The 22,991-nt window shown below is 39.5% G+C and overlaps 1 protein-coding gene across 5 annotated transcripts in view; it reads left to right on the top strand.

The window, feature by feature from the left end:
* Positions 1-22,991, top strand: part of EHBP1 (EH domain binding protein 1) — a 421,355-nt gene that overhangs the window by 115,211 nt on the left and 283,153 nt on the right. For all 5 annotated transcript variants that reach the window (XM_045294210.1, XM_004710194.2, XM_030886656.2 and 2 more), the window contains exon 3: positions 11,626-11,683. In XM_045294210.1, coding sequence (XP_045150145.1) covers positions 11,626-11,683 — 58 coding nt within the window. The remainder of the gene's footprint in view (positions 1-11,625; positions 11,684-22,991) is intronic.

Raw genomic sequence — 22,991 nt, 5'->3', positions numbered from 1 at the left:
TCCATCCATTGTGTCAAGCACATTTGTACATTTGTTGCCATCATCCTTTTAAAAACATTTTCTTTCTACTTGAGCCCTTGGTATCAGCTTATTTTTTCCCCTCCCTCCCTCCATTCCTCATTAACCCTTGATAATTTATAAATTATTATTTTTTCATGTCTTACATTGACTGATGTCTCCCTTCACCCACTTTTCTGTGATCCACCCCCCAGCGAGGGGGTTATATGTGTAGATCATTGTAATCAGTTCCCCCCTCTTCCCCCACATTCCCCTTCCCCTCCTGGTATCACTGCTCTCACTGTTGGGCCTGAGGGGTTTATCTGTCCTGGATTCCCTGTGTTGCAAGCTCTCATCTGTACCCATGTACATGCTCTGGTCTAGCTGGATTTGTAAGGTAGAATGGGAGTCATTATAGTGAAAGCATTAAAGAACTAGAGGAAGTTGTATGTTTCATTGATGCCATACTATACCCTGACTGGCTCGTCTCTCCCTGTGACCCTTATGTGAGGGGATGTCCAGTTGTCTACAGATGTGCTTTGGGTCTCCACTCTGCACTCCCCCTCATTCACATTGATAAGATTTTTTGTTCTGGGTCCTTGATGCCCGATGCCTGATCCCATCAACACTTCATGATCACACACAGAGGCTGGTGTGCTTCTTCCAGGTGGGCTTTATTACTTCTCTGATAGATGGCCTCTTGTTTATCGTCAAGCCTTTAAGATCCCAGATGCTCTTTGTTTTGATAGCCAGGCACCATTAGCTTTCTTCACCATATTTGCTTATGCACCCATTTTATCTTCAGAAATCGTGTTGGAAAGGTGAACATCACAGAATGCTACATTATTAGAACAAAGTGTTCTTGCATTGAGGGAGCACTTGAGTAGAGGCCTAATGTCCGTCTGCTACCATAGCATATAAATATATGTACATAGATCTATTTTCCTATCGTTATATATAAAATATATTTATACATGTACCTACCTGTATTTGGACCACTATAAATGCCCTTTACCTCCTAGTTCTTTCTTCTATTTCCTTTTACTTTCCTCTTGTCCCACTGTCATGTTCAGCCTTCATTTGGATTTCAGTAATTCCTCCTGGCTACATTGCCCTTGATCAAGCCCCACCAGGCATCCTATACCCTAAAATTGCCATCAATTTTAGATCACTTGTTGTTCCCTTGTGCCTGGGTTTATTGACACTCCCTTTCCTCCCCCTCTCGCATGTTCCCAACCCCCCCACTGGAAATAGGTCCTCTTGTTTTCTCCACTGGATTATTTATCCTGCCTATCTTATCTAGATAGACATGCAGAGACAATAATAAGTACAAAAACAAGACAGAGCAAAACACAAGAAAACAAAACCGCAAAAACCAACGACAATAAAGAGAAAAGCCTATAAATAATTCCAGATCTGTGTTTTGACCTTCAGGAGTGTTTTCCAGTCAAGTCTGATGGGCTGCCATGACCTGGCCCCAAAGTCTATTTTTGGTGTTCCCTGGGGACTTCATTGCTTTGCTCCCCTTGCTGCTCTGTTGCATGCCTTTAGTGTTTCACCCCCGTGTGGTGGGGTCAGATTGGGCACAATTCGCACACTGTGTCTCCAGTGTTTTCCCCGTAGTGCTAGGAGTCACTGAGGGATGTCGTGTTTCGTGGTGGGGCTGGCCCTATAGTCCTCTCTGTGCATTGACTGCTCTGAGCAGGAATATCGTCCTCTAAGCTTGGTAGGCCAGGATGTGTTCCACTCTCTATCCTTGCCTCTTTATTTGCTCCTCTGTGCTCTGATCAGACATGTTTCTTTCCCTGAGGGGGAGCTTCAGTACTGTCCTCTGAAGGGCATTCTTCCAGGGGAGAAAGGTGTCCACATAGTGGGATTGAGGCCAGCCCTGCACACAGAACTATCAGGCTAATTTTTATGTGAGAAATTTAAATTTTGTCTCCTGGTTATTTTGGTCTCATCTCACACACAAGAGACTATGGAAAAGGTTTTCAAGGAAAGGGTAAAGGAGCTTAGGAAAGCCAGTTGCTTTTAAAAAAACATGATATTTAAGAAAAACAAGCAGAACTTACTGTGATATACTCTTTCTAGATGGTGTCTAAGAGGAGGGACCAAAAGTATGTTTGGGTCTAAGTGAACAGCTTTATAATCTAGTTGATTGTAACTCAATTTTCTCCTTTCTCCACTGTTGTCTTTTACCCTCTTTCCTTTCCCCCTTCCTGTTGTCTAGAATTTAGCATCAGGACCATACTATGAGAGAAGTCTTGCTACCTTCAGATTTAAGTTTTTCATTAAAGGCTCTGGCAGTAGAATAAAAGATGTTACATCTTTATTTTTAGATATCACTGTCTTCTCTGAACAAACCAACAAAAGTCTTCAAATTTTCCAGTGGAATCTTCAGATAGATTTAGACATAGGAAGTGTGTCCATGTACATACATTACTAAGGGGCTTCAAAAAGTTCATGGAAACTTCCATTGTCTTTTAATTCCATTTTTAAATGAACTTTACCAACCCTCCTCAAACATAAGTGTGTGTGTGTGTGTGCGCGCGCATATATATAAGACTTACTGGTTAATTAGCTGAGATGATGAGTTACAAATGTTAGAGATATATAAACATTGAATTCTTTTGAAATGGCTCAACCAGGTTGTTTTTGACTCTTAGAAAGAAACTTGTATAATTATAGATTCATTTGGTGGTTGGATAAAACTCTCACAGTTGCTTTGCCCCTGGCCTCTTGGAAGCACATATGTAAATATTTAATGGTTCTTTCCTAGTACAGCTTGGCATGCTTAAAATATTAATTATGGTCACTAAGTGATAATTGACTCTCAGTACCCTTATATTGAGCATTATAACAGCATCACTTTTTATTCCAGAACACTGGAAGGTAAAGGTAAAGGTCGCTTGGTTTTTTGTTTTGATTTTAAATCATATTATTGAGGTCTCCTTCAGCTCTTATCACAATGCATCCATACATGCATACATTGTGTCAAGCACATTTGTACATTTGTTGCCATCATCATTTTCAAACATTTTCTTTCTACTTGAGCCCTTGGTATCAGGTTCTCCTTTTTCTCCTTCCCTCCCCCACCCTTCTTCCCTCATGAACCCTTGATAATTTATAAATTATTATTTTTTCATGTCTTTCACTGACCGATGTCACCCTTCACCCACTTTTCTGCGGCCCGTCCTCCAGCATGAGAGTTATATGTAGATCATTGTGATCAGTTCCCCTTTTCTTGCCCCACCTTCTCCTTCCCCTCCTGGTATCACTACTCTCACTGTTGGTACTAAGGGGTTTATCTGTGCTGGATTCCCTGTGTTTCCACCTCTTATATGTACCTGTGTTCATGCTCTGGTCTAGCTGGATTTGTAAGGTAGGATTGGGGTCATGATAGTGGGAGGGAGGAAGCATTAAAGAACCAGAGGAAGTTGTATGTTTCATTGGTGCTATCCTGCACCCTGACTGGCTTGTCTCTTCCTTCTGACCCTTCTGTAAGGGAATGTCCACTTGTCTCACTTGTCTACAGATGTGCTTTGGGTGTCCACTCTGCGCTCCCCCTCTTTCACATTGATATGATTTTTTGTTCTGGGTCTTTGATGTCTGATATCTGATCCTATTGACACCTCATGATCACACAGGCTGGTGTGCTTCTTCCAGGTTGACTTTGTTGCTTCTCAGCTAGATGGCCTCTTGTTTGTCTTCAAGTCTTTAAAACCCCAGATGCTGTCTCTTTTGATAGCCAGGCACCATCAGCTTTCTTCACCACATTTGCTTATGCACACATTTTTTTCTTCAGCGATTGTATTGGGAAGGTGTATGTCAAGGAATGCCAGGTTATTAGAACAAAGTGTTCATGCATTGAGGGAGTACTTCAGTAGAGGCCCAATATCCATCTCCTACCTGATACTTAACATATAAATGTACATGTCCATAGATCTATTTCCCTATCATTATTTATGAATATATTTACATATGTACATGCCTGTATTTAGACCTCTATAAATGCACTTTGCCTCCTAGTTCTTTCCTCTATTTCCTTTTACTTTCCTCTTGTCCCACTATCATGTTCGGCCTTCATTTGGGTTTCAGTAATTCTTCTCAGTTACATTGCCCTTGATCAGGTAGCTTGCTTGTTTAGTGAAAATATTTCAACGGAGATATGGCTTAGAGTCACAAAATAAGTTTAGCCATTTCTTAGGGCAATCTCAAATACATCATTTATATTCTGCTTGCACTCTTGGAATAATTTAGGAAACCACATGGAGTAGGAGACCGGAAAAACTTCCTTTTCTAAAGATTGAGATCAGAATGGGTTATTGGAAGAGAGGTACTAAGAGGTACTATTCAAAGGAAGTAACAGCAGTTAGGTGGGATGTTGTTGAGGGAGAAACACAATTATGTAATGACTCACTTGAATTTCAAGGCTAGAAGTGTGGCGAATTGCATGTCACACTCCCTCTAAACCAAATTCTCAACGTTTAAATCACTTATGTACATCAGACCAATTAAATCAGATTCTCTAACGGTGGAACGTAGACATCAGTTTAGTTTTTAAAACTTTCCAGGTGATTCCAATGTGTAGATCACTGTAAAGCTTGGATAAACTCCAGATGGAATGTGTTATATAGCTAATGGCTTTATGTGGACCCCACCAATTATAATTAATCAATTGGAAATTCCTGGATTAAACTCAGGGTTCATTTAATAGAAATAGTCATTGAACCTCAACCCTATACTTAGATCCTTGCTACAAGGTAGGAATACAGAGTAAGTAAACTATGCTGGAAAAAGAAGCACAGCCTAGTACAGAAGATACCATACACACTCATGTATAAGGCAAGTTTTTCAGTACATTTTTAATGCAGTTTTTGTGGTAGAATTAGGTGCCTCGGCTGATATTCGGGTCGGCTTATACTTGAGTATATACAGTAGTTCTAAAACAGGATATAAAAGTGAAAACTGAATTCATTGCCCCTGAGTCAAATCCAATACAGGGTATGTAGAGTTTCAAAGTAAATGTGTGTCTAAAAAATTATTGGTAGTACAGTAGACGACTGAACTCTGCCTAAAGTTTGGGATATTCGAGGTTGGGGTAAGAATGAAATGGGAAATGGTCTGGATTTCACAGGAGAAGCAATGAATTTGGACAGCTTCTTAGGTAGAAAAAGGGAGGAAGCGGAGGGAGTTAAAAAATAGATTATAACATGCAAAGATGTGGAGAAGTAGGAGGAGTCAGAAAGGTAGATTGGAGTCAGGTGGTGAAAAGGTTTTATAAATTATGCTGAGGACTATGGATGTTATCCAGAATGCCAGCAGTTAGAGTCAAATGCATGGAACTATGGTCTCCATCCCAAACCAAACCATCAAGTCTGTTCTGACCCATAGAAACCCTGTAAGGACAGAGTAGAATTTCCTCATAGTGCTTCTACAACTAAATGCTTACAGAAGCAGACTGCTGAATTTTCATCGTGTGGCAACTGGTGGGTGCAAACTGCCAATCTTTAGGTTGTAACTGAACACTTCAAGTACTGTGTTGCCTGCGTTCCTAAGGCCTAGATCATCTTGAGGAGTGAAACTTCTTTTCAGATATAAAGCAGTTGGTAGTATGGAGGGCTCTTACAATTCAGAGAGCACAGGTATTGTTTAAAGATATTTAAACAAAAATATTTTTTTAAGTTCAAGTTCAAATGAAATTAAAATGGCTAACAAACCTTAGGCGGTATTCTGTCTTCCAAGTGTCAGTGTGTAGTACTTTCAAGATATCCTGGACCTTGTACAGCATGAAAGACAAAGATAACCCATTAAATGTTATGACATCTCTATAAAAGTACTGCAAAAATATAATTGGAGAGATGGGGCTGGAAGTGTGGAGATAAGAACATATATAATTTATATGTGAATAGGTTAGTGAGTAGTATAGTAATTTAGGTGAAATGTTGAGGGCTTGAACTAAGATGCTAGCCTTGGGGGTTGAGATAAGAGGCATTAAAGAGACTGAATTATCACCACTATATTTTAGTGTCAATTTAGCCAGACCATGATTCTCAGAATTATGTGCTTATTTTCTCATTTAGTGATCTGATGTAATTATCCTATGAGTTGTAAATTCTAACCTCAGTGATGTTAATAGGGTAGGATAACAGACAGGTTCTTGAGGCAGGATACAATCTACAGGATTAGGCTGTATTTTTAGTCGATCTCTTTTGAGATATAAAAGAGATTGAACATGTGAGCAGAGATGGAGGCAACTACTAACACTAAGAAAGAAGAACTGGAAGTGGAGCACAACCTTTGAACCCAAGGTCCCTGTACTGAGAACCAATAGACCCAGGGGAAGATTGATGCAAACACACACGTAGATATCCCAGGAATGACGGATTCATAGATATTAAAAGGAGACAAGGATCTTTGCCCAAAGACAACAAAGAAAGGGGACCCCTGAACTGTCACTCATCATTCTGACTTAATAGGCTTCTGAGTTGTGAGATAATACGTTTCTGTCTATGGAAACTATGTACTTGCATTTTGGTTATAACAATGCAGATAACTAAGACAAGGATCAAAGTGATTCCAAGTAAATGAATTACAATGCAGAACAACACTCAAAGGTATTGATAGGGATACAAATAACCTGGACCTACCCCCTCTACTTGTATTTCTGCTATAGCAGCACTAGAAAACTAAGACAAGGGGACAGATTCAGAAAATGATTAAGAAGTAGAATGTGGAAGACTTGGTGAATAGATGTGGATATTGAGGGACAAGACTTCAAGGATGATTAGATGTCTCCTGTGGTACCAGGATGGTTGCTGCATGATGTATTCACCCACATAAGGAATGTAGGAAGAGTAGGGAAAAGATTACATAGAATATCAAATTTAGTTTTAAGTATGTTGATTTTGAAAGGCCAACAGGATACCTTCAGTTAGATAAATACAACCTGTAAGCTGTTGGATATTTGGGTTTGAAGTTCAGGAAAGATATCTTAGCTGGAGAAGTACACTTGAAAGTGTTGTCAGGGCAGGGTCAGTTGCTGTGGAGTCATTTCCGATTCCTGGAGACCCTAGGGGTATCGAAGTAGGATTGTGTTCAGGTTTCACTGGCCATTTTTCAGACGCAGACCACCAGCCCTTCCTTCTGAGGTGCCTCTGGGTAGACTCAAATCTCTTAGCTGTTAAGTTGTTGTTAGGTGCCACCAAGTTGACTCTGGCCTATAGACACCCTGTGCACAGTGGAACGAAATACTGCACGGTCCTGCGCCACCCTCACAATTATTCCTATGCCTGAGCCCATTGATGCAGCCACTGTATCAATCCATCTCATCAAGGGCCTTCCCCCTTTTCACTGCCTTTCCACTTTACCAAGCATGATATCTTTCTCCTGACAATATGTCCAAAATACGTAAGACAAAGTCTTTCCATCCTTTCCTCTATGAGCACTCTGGCCTTACTTCTTCTAGTACAGTTTGGGTTGTCCTTTTACAGTCCATGATACTTTCTATATTCTTCTCCAGCGCCACAGTTGTTTTTGTGTCCCCGACTCTCAAACAACATAATAGGATGGGAAACGGCAGTTCTAAGTTCCAGCAAGCCACCTGTGCTTTCAAAGTAGTTACCTTTTTGGTTACTTGCCTCCTCTCCTGTTAAGCTGCGAGCACCAGTCATTATCTTCCTCTCAACTCTTACCTTTGCCATACTGCTACCTATCCTCAATGTCATTTGTCCAATTTTACTGCCCTCTTTTGGACAAAAAGGAACCCTGGTGGTGTTGTGGCTTACAAGGTAGGTTATTAATTGCAAGGTCAGCAGTTTGAAACCAACTGCTCAAGATTAAGATGAAGTTTTCTACTATAAAGATTTACATCTTAGAAACCCATAGAGCCTGTTCTACTCTGTCCGATAGAGTTTCTTTGAAAAGGAATCAACTCAATGGCAGTAGGTTTTGTTTTGTATTTTGGTGGACAAGGGGTTTTTTTGTTTTGTTTTCGTTTGGGGGCATATATGTTTTTGGCTTCTGCACTGGGACAGATTCTTAGGTCAACACTGCTGTTTTGTAGAAACAATCTTGTGTTTCACCTATAATTTTGCACTTCTGTGTCTGTTCCCAACATCTTGCTCTGGGAAGACTTACCAAAGTAAGCTTCTGGTTTTATGTGAGAGCTGTCTTTAAAGTCTGACACTTGATGGGAACTAGGCTCAGTGTCGGATGAATAACCACCATTTTTCTACCTATTTACACTATTTTTGTTAGCATCACTATCAGAAACAAGTGTTTATTTGTTTAGATGGCACTTTAGTGAGCTATTATCATTATTGGAAGCTTTCTCTTGTTTTCAAGTTCTTTCACATAAATGAATAAACATTAACAAGTTAGCATATTTATGCTTCTTGTGCCTATCTCTTGCCCTCCTTTAGCTGAGATCTATACATTAGTAAAGTCTTAGTCTTAATATTTATAAAACATTTCCTGACTCATACCTTCCTAATCCAGACAGGTTTAAAACTCTGCGGTGTCAGCTTCAGCATTTAACTTCATTGTATTTTTGGTTCTATTGTTGCTAATGGTGGTTCAATTATTTTGTTATGGGTAACCTGTCCTTCCTTATATACTTTCTGAAGATGCTTATGTTTCTTCAAATCTAAAGCATTTTTTGTTATATGTTTAGTATTGCCTTTGTTATTCCTACTGTTTTCAACTTCTAGAATGTCTTTTAGGTGTTTGTACAGTATTTCAGTCTATCCATTCAACAATTTTTATATTCCTTCTCTCTGCTGCATTCTGAGACATTTCCCCAGCAAAATTTTTAACTAAACACTTTCTTTTTGAATTTGTCAGTACAGGTTTGTAGGCAGATCATTGGGTAGAGAGTTTAAGGCTAGGAGCCTTTTATGTGTGTGTGATTGTTATATATATCAAACCCCTGTCATGAAGTTAATTCCATACACATGCACAGTGAACCCTATAAGACAGTGTAGAACTGTTCTTTAGAGTTTCTGAGACTATAAAGCTTTAAGGGAGCCAAAAACTTTATCTTTCTCCCAGGGAAGGCCTGGTGGGTTTGTACTGCCAACTTTACATTTAGCAGCTGTGTCAGTATGGGTAGACTAGAGAAGCAAATTTATAGACACTCACATGTGTATAGGAAAGAGCTTTATATACAAGAGCAATTGAATATTGAGAAAACACCCAGCCCAGTCCAGATCAAGTTCATAAGTCCTATATTAGCCCAAATGTCCGATACCAATTTATAAAATCCTCTTCAGACTCATGAAACACATGCAATGATGCCAAATGCAGGAAGATCACAGGCCAGTGGGTGGGAAATCTTGTGGATCCAGTGGTGTTATAAGCATCTCAGCCCTGGCAAGGGTCTCCATGTGGCTTCTCCAAATATAGGGTTTTCGCCATCAGCATAGCTCCATGTGTCTTGTCAGTAGAGAGTCTCTCAGGGCGTGAGTGAGTGCCCTGTTTCCAGCGAGCTATTTATCTCCTTAGCACCTCCAAGTGAGGTCATCAAACTGTGACTTGATTGACAGATAAAACCCCTTCACTCAAAAGTCTCAAATTGACAACAGATTATGCAACTACCACTGCAGCCCAACAAGTAACCTACTATACCACACCAAGGGTGTGTGTGTATATGTGTGTGTGTGTAAATGAAATGAAAAGAAAGTTCATATACTAATAGTGAAGGATCCCAGGGCAATTAAAATTAAGGGTGCATAGAAAGTGGTGAAAGTGATTAAGGATGAATAACCTATTGGTTTTTTGATGAAAGCCTTTTATTTAAGATTTTTAAAGTGAAAATTAAAATAACATTATTATGCTGTCTTGAAGCACAAAGGAACCTTATATTAGCTGAAAATATCATTTTTATTGGACTTTATATTAGCAAAATATAAAGAAAAGGTCTGAGAACTAGAAGACCTGTTGTAGTCCAGTGTTTGTTCTGCTGGAGCTTTTGATGAATTATTTAACTTTATCAATTTTTCAAGCTTATAAAATAAAGAGTAATATTAGGCACCTTGTTTATTTTTTAAGTACTGAATTACTTTTATATAGATAAAAGATTATTATAAAAACATTTTCAAAGCCATAAGCATTATTTCTAAGACACAGAGATGCAAAAAATAGTATAACGTATAGAGTTAAATTAGTTTGGAAGTGTCATTTTCATGATTCCTTCTCTCCCTCAAATTAAAAAACGGTGCTTTAGAAGTACTAGTAAGTATTATTAATTTTTGTAGACAATATGTGATGTGTGCTCTACATTTTCAAACCGTTACCAACTGCATTTTATTTTTCTTGGCTTATCTTGATGAAGAAGCTTGCTAAGGTATTTTAAGAAAAGCATGTTGATGAAATCTTAGTCATTAAATCATATCACATCTTTGTTCAACATCTACAATTGAATAATTTGTAACTTACAGAGTTTTATTATAAGATGTTAACTATTCTAATGCAGTTGACATTTTGTCCTTTTAAACCAGCGGTTCTCAACCTGTGGGTTGTGACCCCTTTGGGGGTCGAATGACCCCTTCATAGGGGTCGCCTGATTCATAACAGTAGCAAAATTACAGTTTAGATGTAGCAACGAAAATAATTTTCTGGTTGGGGTGTCACCACAACACGAGGAACTGTATGAAAGGGTCGCAACATTAGAAAGGTTGAGAACCACTGTTTTAAACATAGTCATATTTATCTAGTATAGAAATACCACAAGTGGATAGCTTTAACACATAGAAACCTATTCTCTCATAGTAGACTGGAAGTTCCAATTCAGAGCTTCCGCTCTAGGGGGATGCTTTCTTTCTCTGTCAGCACTAGAGAAAGATCCTGGTTTCCTTTCAACCTCAGTAGGCTTGTGTCCCTTGGAAAATTGATGTCACATGTCTTGGCATCAGGCTTCCTCTAGGATCTAGGAGGTTTTCAGTGAAGGAGAAAACTGACTCCTCTTCTGGCTCCTCTGTGATCAGGCCCCTCCTCTGCTCATTTCTCTCTCCTTTCATCTCTTCTAAGGTAAATGATGATGTGTAGTGGGTTACTTTGGGCTACTAACCTTAAGGCCTGCAGTTTGAAACAACTATCACTCTGAGGAACAAAGATGCGGTTTTCTACTTCTGTAGAGATACAGCCTTGGAAACTTGTGGGCGCAGTTCTATTGTCTTGTAGAGTCTCTGTGAGTTGGAATTTATGAGTTTCGAGTTTTTAGATAAATGGCAATGCAGACCACCTCAGAGGAACTCTGATCAAGATTGAGTCCTGAGTAAGGATTCTGTCCCAAACTCATTCACTGCTATTGAGTCTTAGGACAGTGTAGAACTGCCCCTCTGGGTTTCTGAGACTGCTGCTCTTTAGGGAATGGAAAGGCTCATCTTTGTCCTGCTGGTATTTTCAAACTGCTGACTTTGTTTGTAGCAGCTCACTGGGTTTGATCATATCAAATCACGTTATAGAAGATGATCACATCATTACAAAACTGCCAAATTACATCAAGGCTGAACTGAGAATCATGGCCTATCCTAGTTGGCACATACTTCTCCAGCTATGACAGGCACTAGTTCTAACTTTCATTTGTTTTAAAATAACTTATAGTTACTTATTTTTCTTGTTTGACAGGCAACCAGATAAACTGGTGGTGGTTTGGACAAGAAGAAGCCGAAGGAAGTCTTCTAAGGTTAATCCCTTTTCTAAAGTTTATAACCAAATGTTGAATTCTACCTTTGAGTCTTTATTATTGAACTTTTTTGGTGTCAGTGTAAATCATTTAAAAATATTGCTTGCTATTTTTATTTCTTTTCTGATTTAATCTAAAAATGAATTAATGAGGTATTATAATATCGTGACTATAGTACTATTTTTTTGTTTAAAATAATGTCTTTTTAAATAAAAGGTCATTTTACTGGGGGCTCTTACAGCTCTTATAATAATCCATACATCAATTGTATCAAGCATATTTATACATATATTGCCATCATTGTTTTCTAAACATTTACTTTCTATTGAACCCTTAGTATCAGCTCCTTTCCCCCCATCTGTGTGACCCCTTGATAAATTATAAATTGTTATTTTTTATACCTTACACTGACTGCTGTCTCCCTTCTCCCATGGTTTCTGCTGTTCGTCCTTCTGGGGGGTGGGGGGTGGGAGGGTAGTTATGTGTTGATTATTGTGATCGGTTCCCTCTTCCTCTCCTACTCTTCCCACTTTCCCCCTACCCTCCTGGCATTGCTACTCCCATTCCTGGATTCCCTGTGTCATTAGCGCTTATCTCTTATCTGTACCTGTGCACATGCTCTGGTCTAGCCCACAGTGAAAGGCAGGACTGGGGTCATGATAGTGTGGCATGAGGAAGCCTCAAGGAACCAGAGGAATATTGTGTTTCATCTGTGCTATATTGCACCCTGGTTGATTCCTTCCTTCCTTGTGACCCTTCTGGGAGGGCATGTCCCATTGTTACAGATGGGTTTGGGGCCTCTGCTCCGACACCCCCTCGTTCTCAATAATATGTTTGTTTTTGGTCTTCTGATGCCTGTTACCCAATCCTGTTGACACCTCATGATCGCACAGGCTAGTGTGCTTTCTTGCATGTGAGCTTGTTGCTTCTCTGCTAGATGGCCGCTGGTTTAACTTCAAGCCTTTAAGACCCCCGACACTATATCTTTTGATAGCTGGGCACCATCCACTTTCTTCACCACATTTGCTTATGCACCCATTTTGTCTTTAGTGATTGTGCCAGGAGGGTAAGCATCACAGAATGCCAGGTTGTTAGAACAAAGTGTTCTTGCATTGAGGGAGGGCATGAACAGAGGCCTGAGTGACTACAGTTCTTACAAGAGAAGCTACATATCTAAGTTGTAATCTTGGATTGGTAGACTTGAGCAATATAGTAGTTTTTAAGTTCTCTTTAATTAGCGTGTCAAGATTAAATTGGTGCTATTTAAAAATTGTACCCTGTAGTAATTTATTCTAAGTTAGATTCATACTTTAGAGATAATGTGTTATATAGGCCCATTGCTAGGTTGCAGAAGAGATGAATTTGGAATTTTAAATGTTTTTTTGTTTTTGTATTGAAAATTTGTATATGAAGAGTAGAGGATTATTTAAAATGTTAAACAGTTCTACCTGTATTTTTAAAGTTCTGTTTATATGTCTATTTTTATATTATTTGCAATCCCAAACATTTATTGGATTTAATTGTTTTACAAATAAACCTAATTTTAAAATTTATTTATTTTGAGATTTAAAATATTTTTTATTTAAATTTTTTCCTGAAGGGTATCTTTCTTAGTTTTTATTGAGCTAAACTGTATACTAGTGTAACATAGAATTCTTAATTGCATAGATCTTTCTTTGTATGTTTCTATTATTTGAGGAGTTTAGGAAAATAAAATTATGGGAGGATTGAAGAGTCCAAGAGACATAGCTTGACATACCATCATGGCACAAAAGAATTAGAATTGTCATGTGTTTTCAGATTTAAGTGAGTTGAATGGAGTCTTGATGAAAGATTATCTAACCTGGGTAATGAATTAGGCTGGGTTCTATAGAGAAGTAAAACCAGTGAGTGGCATTTATAAACTCCTCTCTTTATATAAATATATATCAAGAAATGAAATTTATATCAAGAGAGCAGCCACACAATCACTGTGTTAGGCCAGGTTGACTAGAGAAACAAATCCAGTGACACTTACATATGTGTAAAAAAAAAAGCTGTATATCAAGACACAATTGTATATCAGGAAAACATTCCAGCTCAGTCCAACAAAGTCCATAAGTCCGATACTAGTCCATAAGTCCCTTTTCATATTCACGCAGCAGCAGGCAGTGATGCAGAATGGAAGAGGATCATAGGACGATCACAGGCTGGTGGATGCAAGGACCTAGGAATCCAATGGCAGTAGATGCAGCTTCAGGGCTCTCACAGGTATCAGCATGGCTCTTTGACAGGAAGGTGAAACAGAGAGAGAGAGAGAGAGAGAGAGAGAGAGAGAAAGGAAGTTCCCAGGATCCTCCTTATGAGAAGGCCACATCCACTAGTAAGTACCATCAGTATGATTGACAGGCACCCATATCTTCTTACAGGTGCCATGTTGGCACAGACAACCTAACTATTATAGTCACAAAGCAGATAACCCAGTCCAGCTTAAGTCTGTGGGTCAGATGCTACTTTGGAGGCCCTTCCAGGCCACTAATAGCTCACAGGATTGGCAAGCAATATCATAGAGAGCTGGCCCACATCCCAAGAAACCAGATGCAGGATCTAGGCCAGCAGGAAGAAGAATAGAGAAACAGTTCTACACTGCATCTTTTATAGCTGTCAAATGGGCCACATAAGTCTGTGTCCTGATTGAGAAGTTGGATTTCACCCATATACGTACATATACAATGTGTAAAGCACATTTGTACATTCGTTGCCCTCATCGTTCTCAAAACATTTGCTTTCCACTTGGGGCTCCTGGAATCAGCTCCTCGTTTTTCATTTTTTCCCTCCCTCCCGTTCCCTCCTCCCTCATGAACCCTTGATAATTTATAAATTATTATTATTTTATCTTATCTTACACTGCCCAACATCTCCCTTCACCCACTTACTGTTATCCATCCCCCAGGGAGGAGGTTATATGTAGATCCTTGTAATTGGTTCCCCCTCTCTACCCCACCTTCCCTCCACCCTCCGGGTATCACCGCTCTTAGCACTGGTCCTGAGGGGTTCATCTGTCCTGGATTCCTTGTGCTTCCAGTTCCTATTTGCACCACTGTACATCCTCTGTTCTAACCAAGTTTGTAAGTTAGAATTGGGATCATGATAGTGGGGGTAGGGAGAAAGCATTTAAGAGCTAGAGGAAAGTTGTGTGTTTCATCGATGCAACTGCACCCTGAGTGACTCGTCTCTTCCCAAAGACCCCTCTGCAAGGGATGTCTAGTTCCTACAGATGGGCATTGGGTCCCCACCCTGCACTCCTCCTCATTCACGATGATATGATTATTCTTTGGTGCTTGATACCTGGTCCCTTCAACCCTTCAACCCTTGTGGTCACACAGGCTGGTGTGCTTCTTCCATGTGGGCTTTGTTGCCTCTGGGCTAGATGGCCGCTTGTTTATCTTCAAGCCTTTAAGACCCCAGACACTATATCTCTTAATAGCCGGGCACCATCAGCCTTCTTCACCATGCTTACTTATGCACACATTTGTCTTCAGCTTTTGTATGGGAAAAATGAACACACAATGATGATTTTTGTTCTTTGGTGTCTGCTACCTGATTCCTTCAACACGTCGTGATCACACAGGCTGGTGTGCTTCTTCCATGTAGGCTTTGTTGCTTCTCAGCTAGATGACTGCTTGTTTACCTTCAAGCCTTTAAGACCCCAGGTGCTATATTTTTTGATAGTCGGGCACCATCAGCTTCCTCCACCACATTAGCTTATGCACACATTTGTCTTCAGCGATCGTGTCAGGGAGGTGGGTATCATGGAATGTCCATTTAGTCGAGCAAAGTGTTCTTATATTGAGGAAGCACGTGAGTGGAGGCCCAATGTCCATCTGCCACCCTACTACTAAACCTATAAATATATGAACATAGATCTATTTCCCATCATCATATATAAATATGTTTACATATGCACATGCCTGTATTTAGACCTCTATAAATGCCCTCTGCCTCCTAGTTCTTTCCTCTATTTCCTTTTACTTTCCTCTTGTCCCACTACCATGCTCAGCCTTCATTTGGGTTTCAGTAATTCCTCTCAGTTACATTGCCCTTGATCACTCCCATCCCCTCCTTGCCACTGGTTTTGAATCACTCCTTGTTCCCTTGTCCCTGGGTTGGCAAACACCACTTCCCTTCCCCCACCTCCCACTCTTCCATGTCCCCACGGAACCATCTAGACTAATAGACTGAAAAGAAAGAAAAGGCTGTTCATTTCTGAATAATCAATGCATTTGAATTTTGGTGCTGGTGAAGAATATTGAAAGCTTCATGGACTGCCAAAAGAACGAATAGATCTGTCTTGGAAGAAGTACAGCTAGAATGCTCCTTAGAAGCGAGGATGGCAGGACTGCATGTCAACTAGCTACAGAAAACCTTATGAATCACAACAAAATATTGTCTAGAAAATGCTGGGTAATGAGCCCCTCAGGTGGGAAGTTATTCAAAATATGACTGGAGAATAGCAGCCACAAGGATGGGCAGGACCCTCATGTCCTGATGGGCAGGACTCAAAATGAAAAGAAATAGCTACAAACATCCATGAATAATTGAACATAGAGTGTACAAAGTATGACTCTAGAAAAACAAGAAGTCATCAAAAGTGAAATCAACTATCTAGATTGGTATCCTAGGGATTACTAAGCTGAAATGGACTGGCATTGGTCATTTTGAATGAGACAGTCAGAGAGCTTACTATACCAGGAATGGCAAATTCAAGAGAAATGGTGTCACATTCCTCTTCAAAAGGAGTATTTCAATATATATCTTGAGATACAATGCTGTCTGTGATAGGATAATAACTATTCACACACAGGGAAGTTTACTTAATACTGCTTTTTAAAAAAAAATATACAGCAACCACTAAAGCTAATGATGAAGAAATTAAAGAATTCTAACATCTTCAGTTGGAAATTGATCAAATGTGCATTCAAGATGCATTGATAATTATTGACAGTTGAAAAGTGAAAGTTGGAAACAAAGAAGGGACAGTATTTGGAAAATATGAACTTGGTGATAGAAATGAAACTGTAGTTTGCAAAATAGATTTTTACAAAACCAGCAACTTCTTTACTGCAAATACCTTTTTTCTAAGAACACACAGGGAATCTATACATGTAGACGTAGCTAGACAGAATACACAGAAATAAAATTGACTGCATCTATGGGAGGAGACAATGGAGAAGGTCAGTATCCTCAACCAAAACTAGACCAGGGAACAACTGTTGAACATACCACCTATTGCTCACATCTAAGTTCAGTTTGGAGTTGAAGAAAATTAAAACAAGTCCATGAGAGCCAAAATATGACCTTTCATATATCCCACCTGGGTTTCGAGAACATCTCAAGAATAAGTTTGATATATTGAACACTACTGACAGAATACCTGAAGCTGTGGGATGACACCAAGAACATCATACATGAAAAAAACAAAAGATCACTAAAAAAGCGGAAAGGAAAGATAAAAATCGATGTCAGATGAGACTCTGAAACTTGCTCTTGATTGTAGAATAGCTAAAGTACCATATATACTTGAGTATAAGCTGACCCGAATAGCAGCAAAGGCACCTAATTTTACCACAAAAACTGCATAAAAATGTGCTGGAAAAAAACTCGGCTTATACATGAGTATATATGGTAAATGGAGGAAATAATGTAGTAAAAGAATTAACTGAAAATTTCTAAGGGTAGCTCAAGAAGACAAAGTATTATAATGGAATGGGCAAAGACCCATTAGAAAACCATGATCATTCAATGATTGTAGTAGAACATTGTTAGGAAGTTACCAGTAAATCAAGCCAGATTTAGAAGAGAATGTGCATGAGAGATAACATTATTGACATTAGATGGATCATGGCTGAAAGAAGAAGTGTTTCCTCATTTTTTATTAATTATGCCAAGGCATAATTTGTATGGCATTATGCCAAAGCATAGTTCAATGGGTCATACAAACTATGGCTCACTTTGAGAAGAATGAGAATTCCAGAATACTTCATTGTGCTCATATGAAACCTGTATAAGGAAAAAGAGGCAGTCATACAAAGAGAACAAGGGAATACCGATCACATGGATGAAAGATATGTGACAGGCTTGTATTCATTCATCATATTTATTTGTATGCTGAGCAAATAATCCGAAAAGCTGGACTATATGAAGAAGAATATAGCATCAAGATTAGAGGAAATGTTATTAACAGTCAGCAATCTGCAGATAACACCACTTGTTTACTGAAAGTGAGGAAGACTTGACACATTTACTGATGAACTTCAAGGGCTTCGGCCTTCAGTGTCAATTATAACTCAATGTAAAGAAAGCCAAACATCTCACAATTGGAACAACAGAAACATCATGACAAACGGAGAAAAGATCAAAGTTGTCAACATTTTAATTTTGCTTGGATCCATAATCAATACTAATGGAAATAACAGTGAAGAAATCAAATGATATACTGCATTGGGCAAATCTGCTGCACAAGACCTCATTAATTTGTTGAAGAGCAAGAATGTCACTTTGAAGACTAAGGTGTGCCTGACCCAACTATGGTATTTTCATTTGCTTCATATGCATGTGAAAGTGGGACATTGAATAAGGAAGAGTACCGAAGAATCTATGCATTTGAATTTTGGTGCTGTTGAAGAATACTGAAAGCTTCATGGACTGCCAAAAGAACGAATAGATCTGTCTTGGAAGAAGTACAGCTAGAATGCTCCTTAGAAGTGAGGATGGCAGGACTGCACGTCACTTACTTTGCATATATTCTCAGGAGAGACCAGTCCCTGGAAAGGGACATCATATTTGGTAAAGTAGAGGGGCAATGTAAAAGAGGAAGGCCCTCGACAAGATAGATGGACACAGTGGGCTCAAACATAAGAACCGTTGTGAGGATAGTGCAGGAACAGACAGTGTTTCATTCTGTTGTGCATGGGGTTGCTACTATTCAGAACCAACTCAGTAGCATCTCATGACAACATGGTGTGCTGAATCTCTTCTTCTGTCTCTTTACCTGAAACTGAGTGATTGGAGGCCAATGGAGAGAGAACAGAGGGAGAATTGTTGGCACTCTGTGAGCTGAAGTGGGAGGATACTGCCAAATCTGCATCTTTTACTGACATTTTAGTTTTTAAAATGTAGTAAAGTTTACTGAACAGAAGTTTCCATGATCGTTATCCCTTCCCAGTTCACTGTCTTGGGTTCAAATCAAATTCTGTCACTTACTCACTCTGTGACATTGGACAAGGCAATGCTTCAGTTTGCTCATCTGTTAATTCTACTTCCTGATTGCTTCTACACTCAGATATTCTGACTTCTTTACAGGTTTAATGGACTCATGGTCTGTGCCCAGCAAAGACCCATGTCCCTATGTACTGGTCAGTAGCAATTCTCGTTTCTCTCTTTCAAATCAGTGCATTTTTCCTCTCAGCAGAATATTCTCCATCAGCAAAACATTTTTTGGTGAGGAAATTCACTCTGTCACCAATTCCCCACTAGCTATCTCATTTCATTCTTTCCCTTCCAGCAAAACATCTGACAGGAGTTGATCTTATTTACTGTCTTCAGTTTCTTTGCTTCTCCTCTTTCTTGAACATGTTCATTTCCATCAGGCATTTGACCTTATCACCATACTGAAACTGCTATTATGAAGTCATTAATGTCTTTTTGATTTCCAGGATACCGCACACTCCTGGTTTTCATAGTCCTCCTTTGTTGATTCCTTGTTTTCCTGGCCTGTTAATGGTGATGTGCTCCAAACCTCACTGCTCTGTCTACTCCTTCTGATGATTTCCACATGTGTAACTCCAGTTACCTCTGTGCACATCCGCAGCTGGATGTCCAGTAGGCATCTCAGATTTAGCTTATGTAAAGCTAAGCTTCTGGTCTTTTCTCCCAAACCTGTACCTCTTACATCTTGCCTCATATCCATGAATGGCCAATTCCTTTCTTCTCATTTCTCAATGAGAAAACTGAGGTTTTTGCCTAGACGCCTTTCTCTATCCAGTCCATAAAATGCTGTTAAAATATTAAAATATCTAGAATCTGACTGCTTTATTCTTCTTTCTACCACTTCTTACTTGATCTCCATGTTTTCTTTTTTATCTCAGAGTCCCTTTCATCCCAGTAGCCAGGGTAATTCCTTTAAAACATGCTAGACTATTGTTCTTCTGCTCAGAACTCTCCAGTGGCTTCACATCTTACTCAAAGAACAAGCCAAAATCTTTATAGCGACCTTCTGGGCCTTCTAAGATCAGGCCTTTCATTACTTTTTTGGCCTCATCCCTGACTGCTCTTATCTTGACCACTCTGCTTCAGGAACATTGGCCTCCTTGCTGCTGTAACTACTCAGTACTTATTATTCTTTTTTCTTAGAGACTGCTTCTCATCAAAAAGTTCATGGGAAAAGATGGAATTGAAAGATAATGAAACTTTTTGGATCCCCCCCATATTTTCATATCTTGTCCCTTTCCCTCTTTAAAGTCTTCTCTCAATTTTCACCTTTTAATAAAAGCCATTTCTACTATATGATATTCACCTTCCTGACATGATCGCTGAAGACAAAATGGGTGAATAAGCAAATGTGAGGAAGAAAGCTGATGGTGCCCAGCCATGAAAAGATATAGCATCTGGAGGCTTAAAGGCTTGTAGTTAAACAAGTGGCCATCTAGCGGGGAAGCAACAAAGCCCACGTGGAAGAAGCACACCAGTCTGTGTGATAATGAGATGTCAATGGGAATAAGTATCAGAAGTTCAAACCAAGCAATCAAATCGGTGTGAAGGGGCGTGGATGTCGTAAAAACCCAAAACCCACTCGTAAGATAATTGGACAGTTCCTCTCAGAAGAGGCACACGAAAGGGATGATAAATCCAGGGTATAGTACCGTATAACTATCCTCCAATTCTTTAATATTTTCTCCCTTTAATATTAAGGTTTTTATTTGTTTTACCTCATTAATCATGTTAGATTTGCATATGTACATTTGTATATGTAAGCTCGTTTGGTACATAAAAGCCAAGATAGATACTCCTTCAGAAACAGTGACAAAACTAACCGTTTCCTGAGGGTACAGGAAGAGGGGGTGGTAAAGGGGAAAATAGGGAGCTGATAGCATTGATGACTGTATAACCCCACTCAATGGGATAGAACAATAGAATTTTATGTGGAACTATTTATAGGTTTTCCCATTTTTGTCAGTGGCTTTCTGTTAATGTTATTTTGTTTTGGTTTTTTTTTTTGGTTGTTACTGTTTTGTTGTTTTTGACTTCCTTTGTTGTTTTATTTGGCTTTGCCTGGATGCCTTAGTGGGGCTTAATCAAGGGCAATGTAGCAGCAAGGAATTGCTAAACCCGAATGAAGGCTGAACATGATGGTGGGGCAAGAGGAAAGTAAAAGGAAATAGAGGAAAGAACCAGGAGGCAAAGGACATTTGTAGAGGTCTAAATACAGGCATGTACATATATAAATATATATAATGAGAGGGAATAGAACTATGTACTCATATCTATATGTTAAGAATTAAGGTTGCAAATAGACATTAGGCCTCGACTCAAGTACTTCCTCAACTGAAGAACACTTTGTTCTAACAACCTGGCATTCTGTGATGCTCACCTTCCCGACATGATCGTTGAAGACAAAATGGGTGCATAAGCTGGTGAAGAAAGCTGATGGTGCTCAGTTATCAAAAGATATAGCGTCTGGGGACTTAAAGGCTTGAAGGTAAACAAGCAGTCATTTAGCTGAGAAGCAACAAAGCCAACATGGAAGAAGCACACCAGCCTATATGATCATGAGGTGTCGATGGGATCAGGTATCAGGCATCTAAGACCCAGAACAAAATCATACCCATTGTGAATGAAGGGGGATATTGAGTGGAGACCCAATGCCCATCTGTAGACAATTGGACATCCGCTCACAGAGGGGTCACGGGGAAGAGATGAGACAGTCGGGGTGCAGTATAGCACTGATAAAACACACAACTTTCCTCTAGTTCTTTGGTGCTTCCTTTCCCGAAGGATTGTGACCTCAATTCTGCCTTACAAATCAGATTAGTCCAGAACATGCACACTGCTACAGATAAGAGGCAGCAACACAGGGAATTCAGGATAGATAAACTCCTTAGGGCCAACAATGAGAGTAGAGATACCAGGAGGATTAGGGGAGGGTGGGTGGAGAAAGAGGGAATCAATCACAAGGATCAATCTATAACCCCCTAACCCCCTCCCAGGGTGACAAATAACGGAAAAGTGGGTGAGGGGTGACGGAGGACGATGTAAGATATGAAAATAATCTATAACTTATCAAGGTTTGTGAGAGAGGGCCGGCTGGCGGGGGAGGGAGGGGAAAGAAATAGTGAGCTCATTATCAGCTTCAAGTGGGAAGAGAATGCTTTGAAAATGATGATGACAGCATATGTGCAAATGTGCTCAACACACTTCATGAATGTATGGATTGTAATAAGAACCCCCAATAAAAGTAAGAAAAAAGAGAATTGTATGTGAATGCATATATTGCTTGTGTAAGATATGGCATAAATAAATAAAAATTAAATAAGGATTCCAGGAGGGTGCGGTGGGGGTGGGAGGGAATAAAGGGAGGCTGATATGAAGGAGTTCAAGAAGAAAGTGTTTTGAAATTGATCGTGGTAGCAATTGTACAATACTGCTTGAGGTGATGGAACTATGGATTGTTATGATATCTGCAAGAGTTCCCAATAAAAGGATTATAAATAAATAAAAGAAGCCATTTCTGACCACGTAATTGAAAACTCCCCCCCTCCCTTCACCCTTCTCCCCTACTTTATTTTTCTCCGTAGCACTTACTTCCATCTAACATAAGATATATTTTACATATTTTGTTTGCCTCTTCCCACTCTGCGGCAAGCTCCACTAATGAAGAGTGGGTTTTTCTTTTTTTGGGGGGCGGGGGTGGGGGGTTGTTATTGTTGTTTGAGTTTACAGTACTTCAGAGCCTAGAACAGAGATCCCCAGTACCTATTAATAAATGAATTAATGAATAGTAACTTCCTTGTAGAATTCCTTTGTACATTACATAAGGTAAACAAGCAAATTCTGAGACTAGAAAGTACTCAGTAGATGCTTAAGTTTATTGTCACCTTCACAGCATGTTTATCTCTCATCAGCTTTGGTTGGAAATGCTATCACACAGGAAGTACTGCATCCTTTAGGGTTTTCAATGCTAGTGATCATATGGAAGTAGATCCCCGGGCCAATTTCAGAGGTATTGCTGGGTGGGTTTGAACTACTAAATATTCTGGTAGTGGCCAAGTGT

This window comes from Echinops telfairi, unplaced genomic scaffold (genome assembly GCF_000313985.2).
Source record: "Echinops telfairi isolate 266 unplaced genomic scaffold, ASM31398v2 ScPeMD7_2573;HRSCAF=3158, whole genome shotgun sequence".
Lineage (NCBI taxonomy): Eukaryota > Metazoa > Chordata > Mammalia > Afrosoricida > Tenrecidae > Echinops > Echinops telfairi.
Note: the sequence above shows the minus strand (reverse complement) of the source record. Positions and strands in the feature narration are given on the sequence as shown.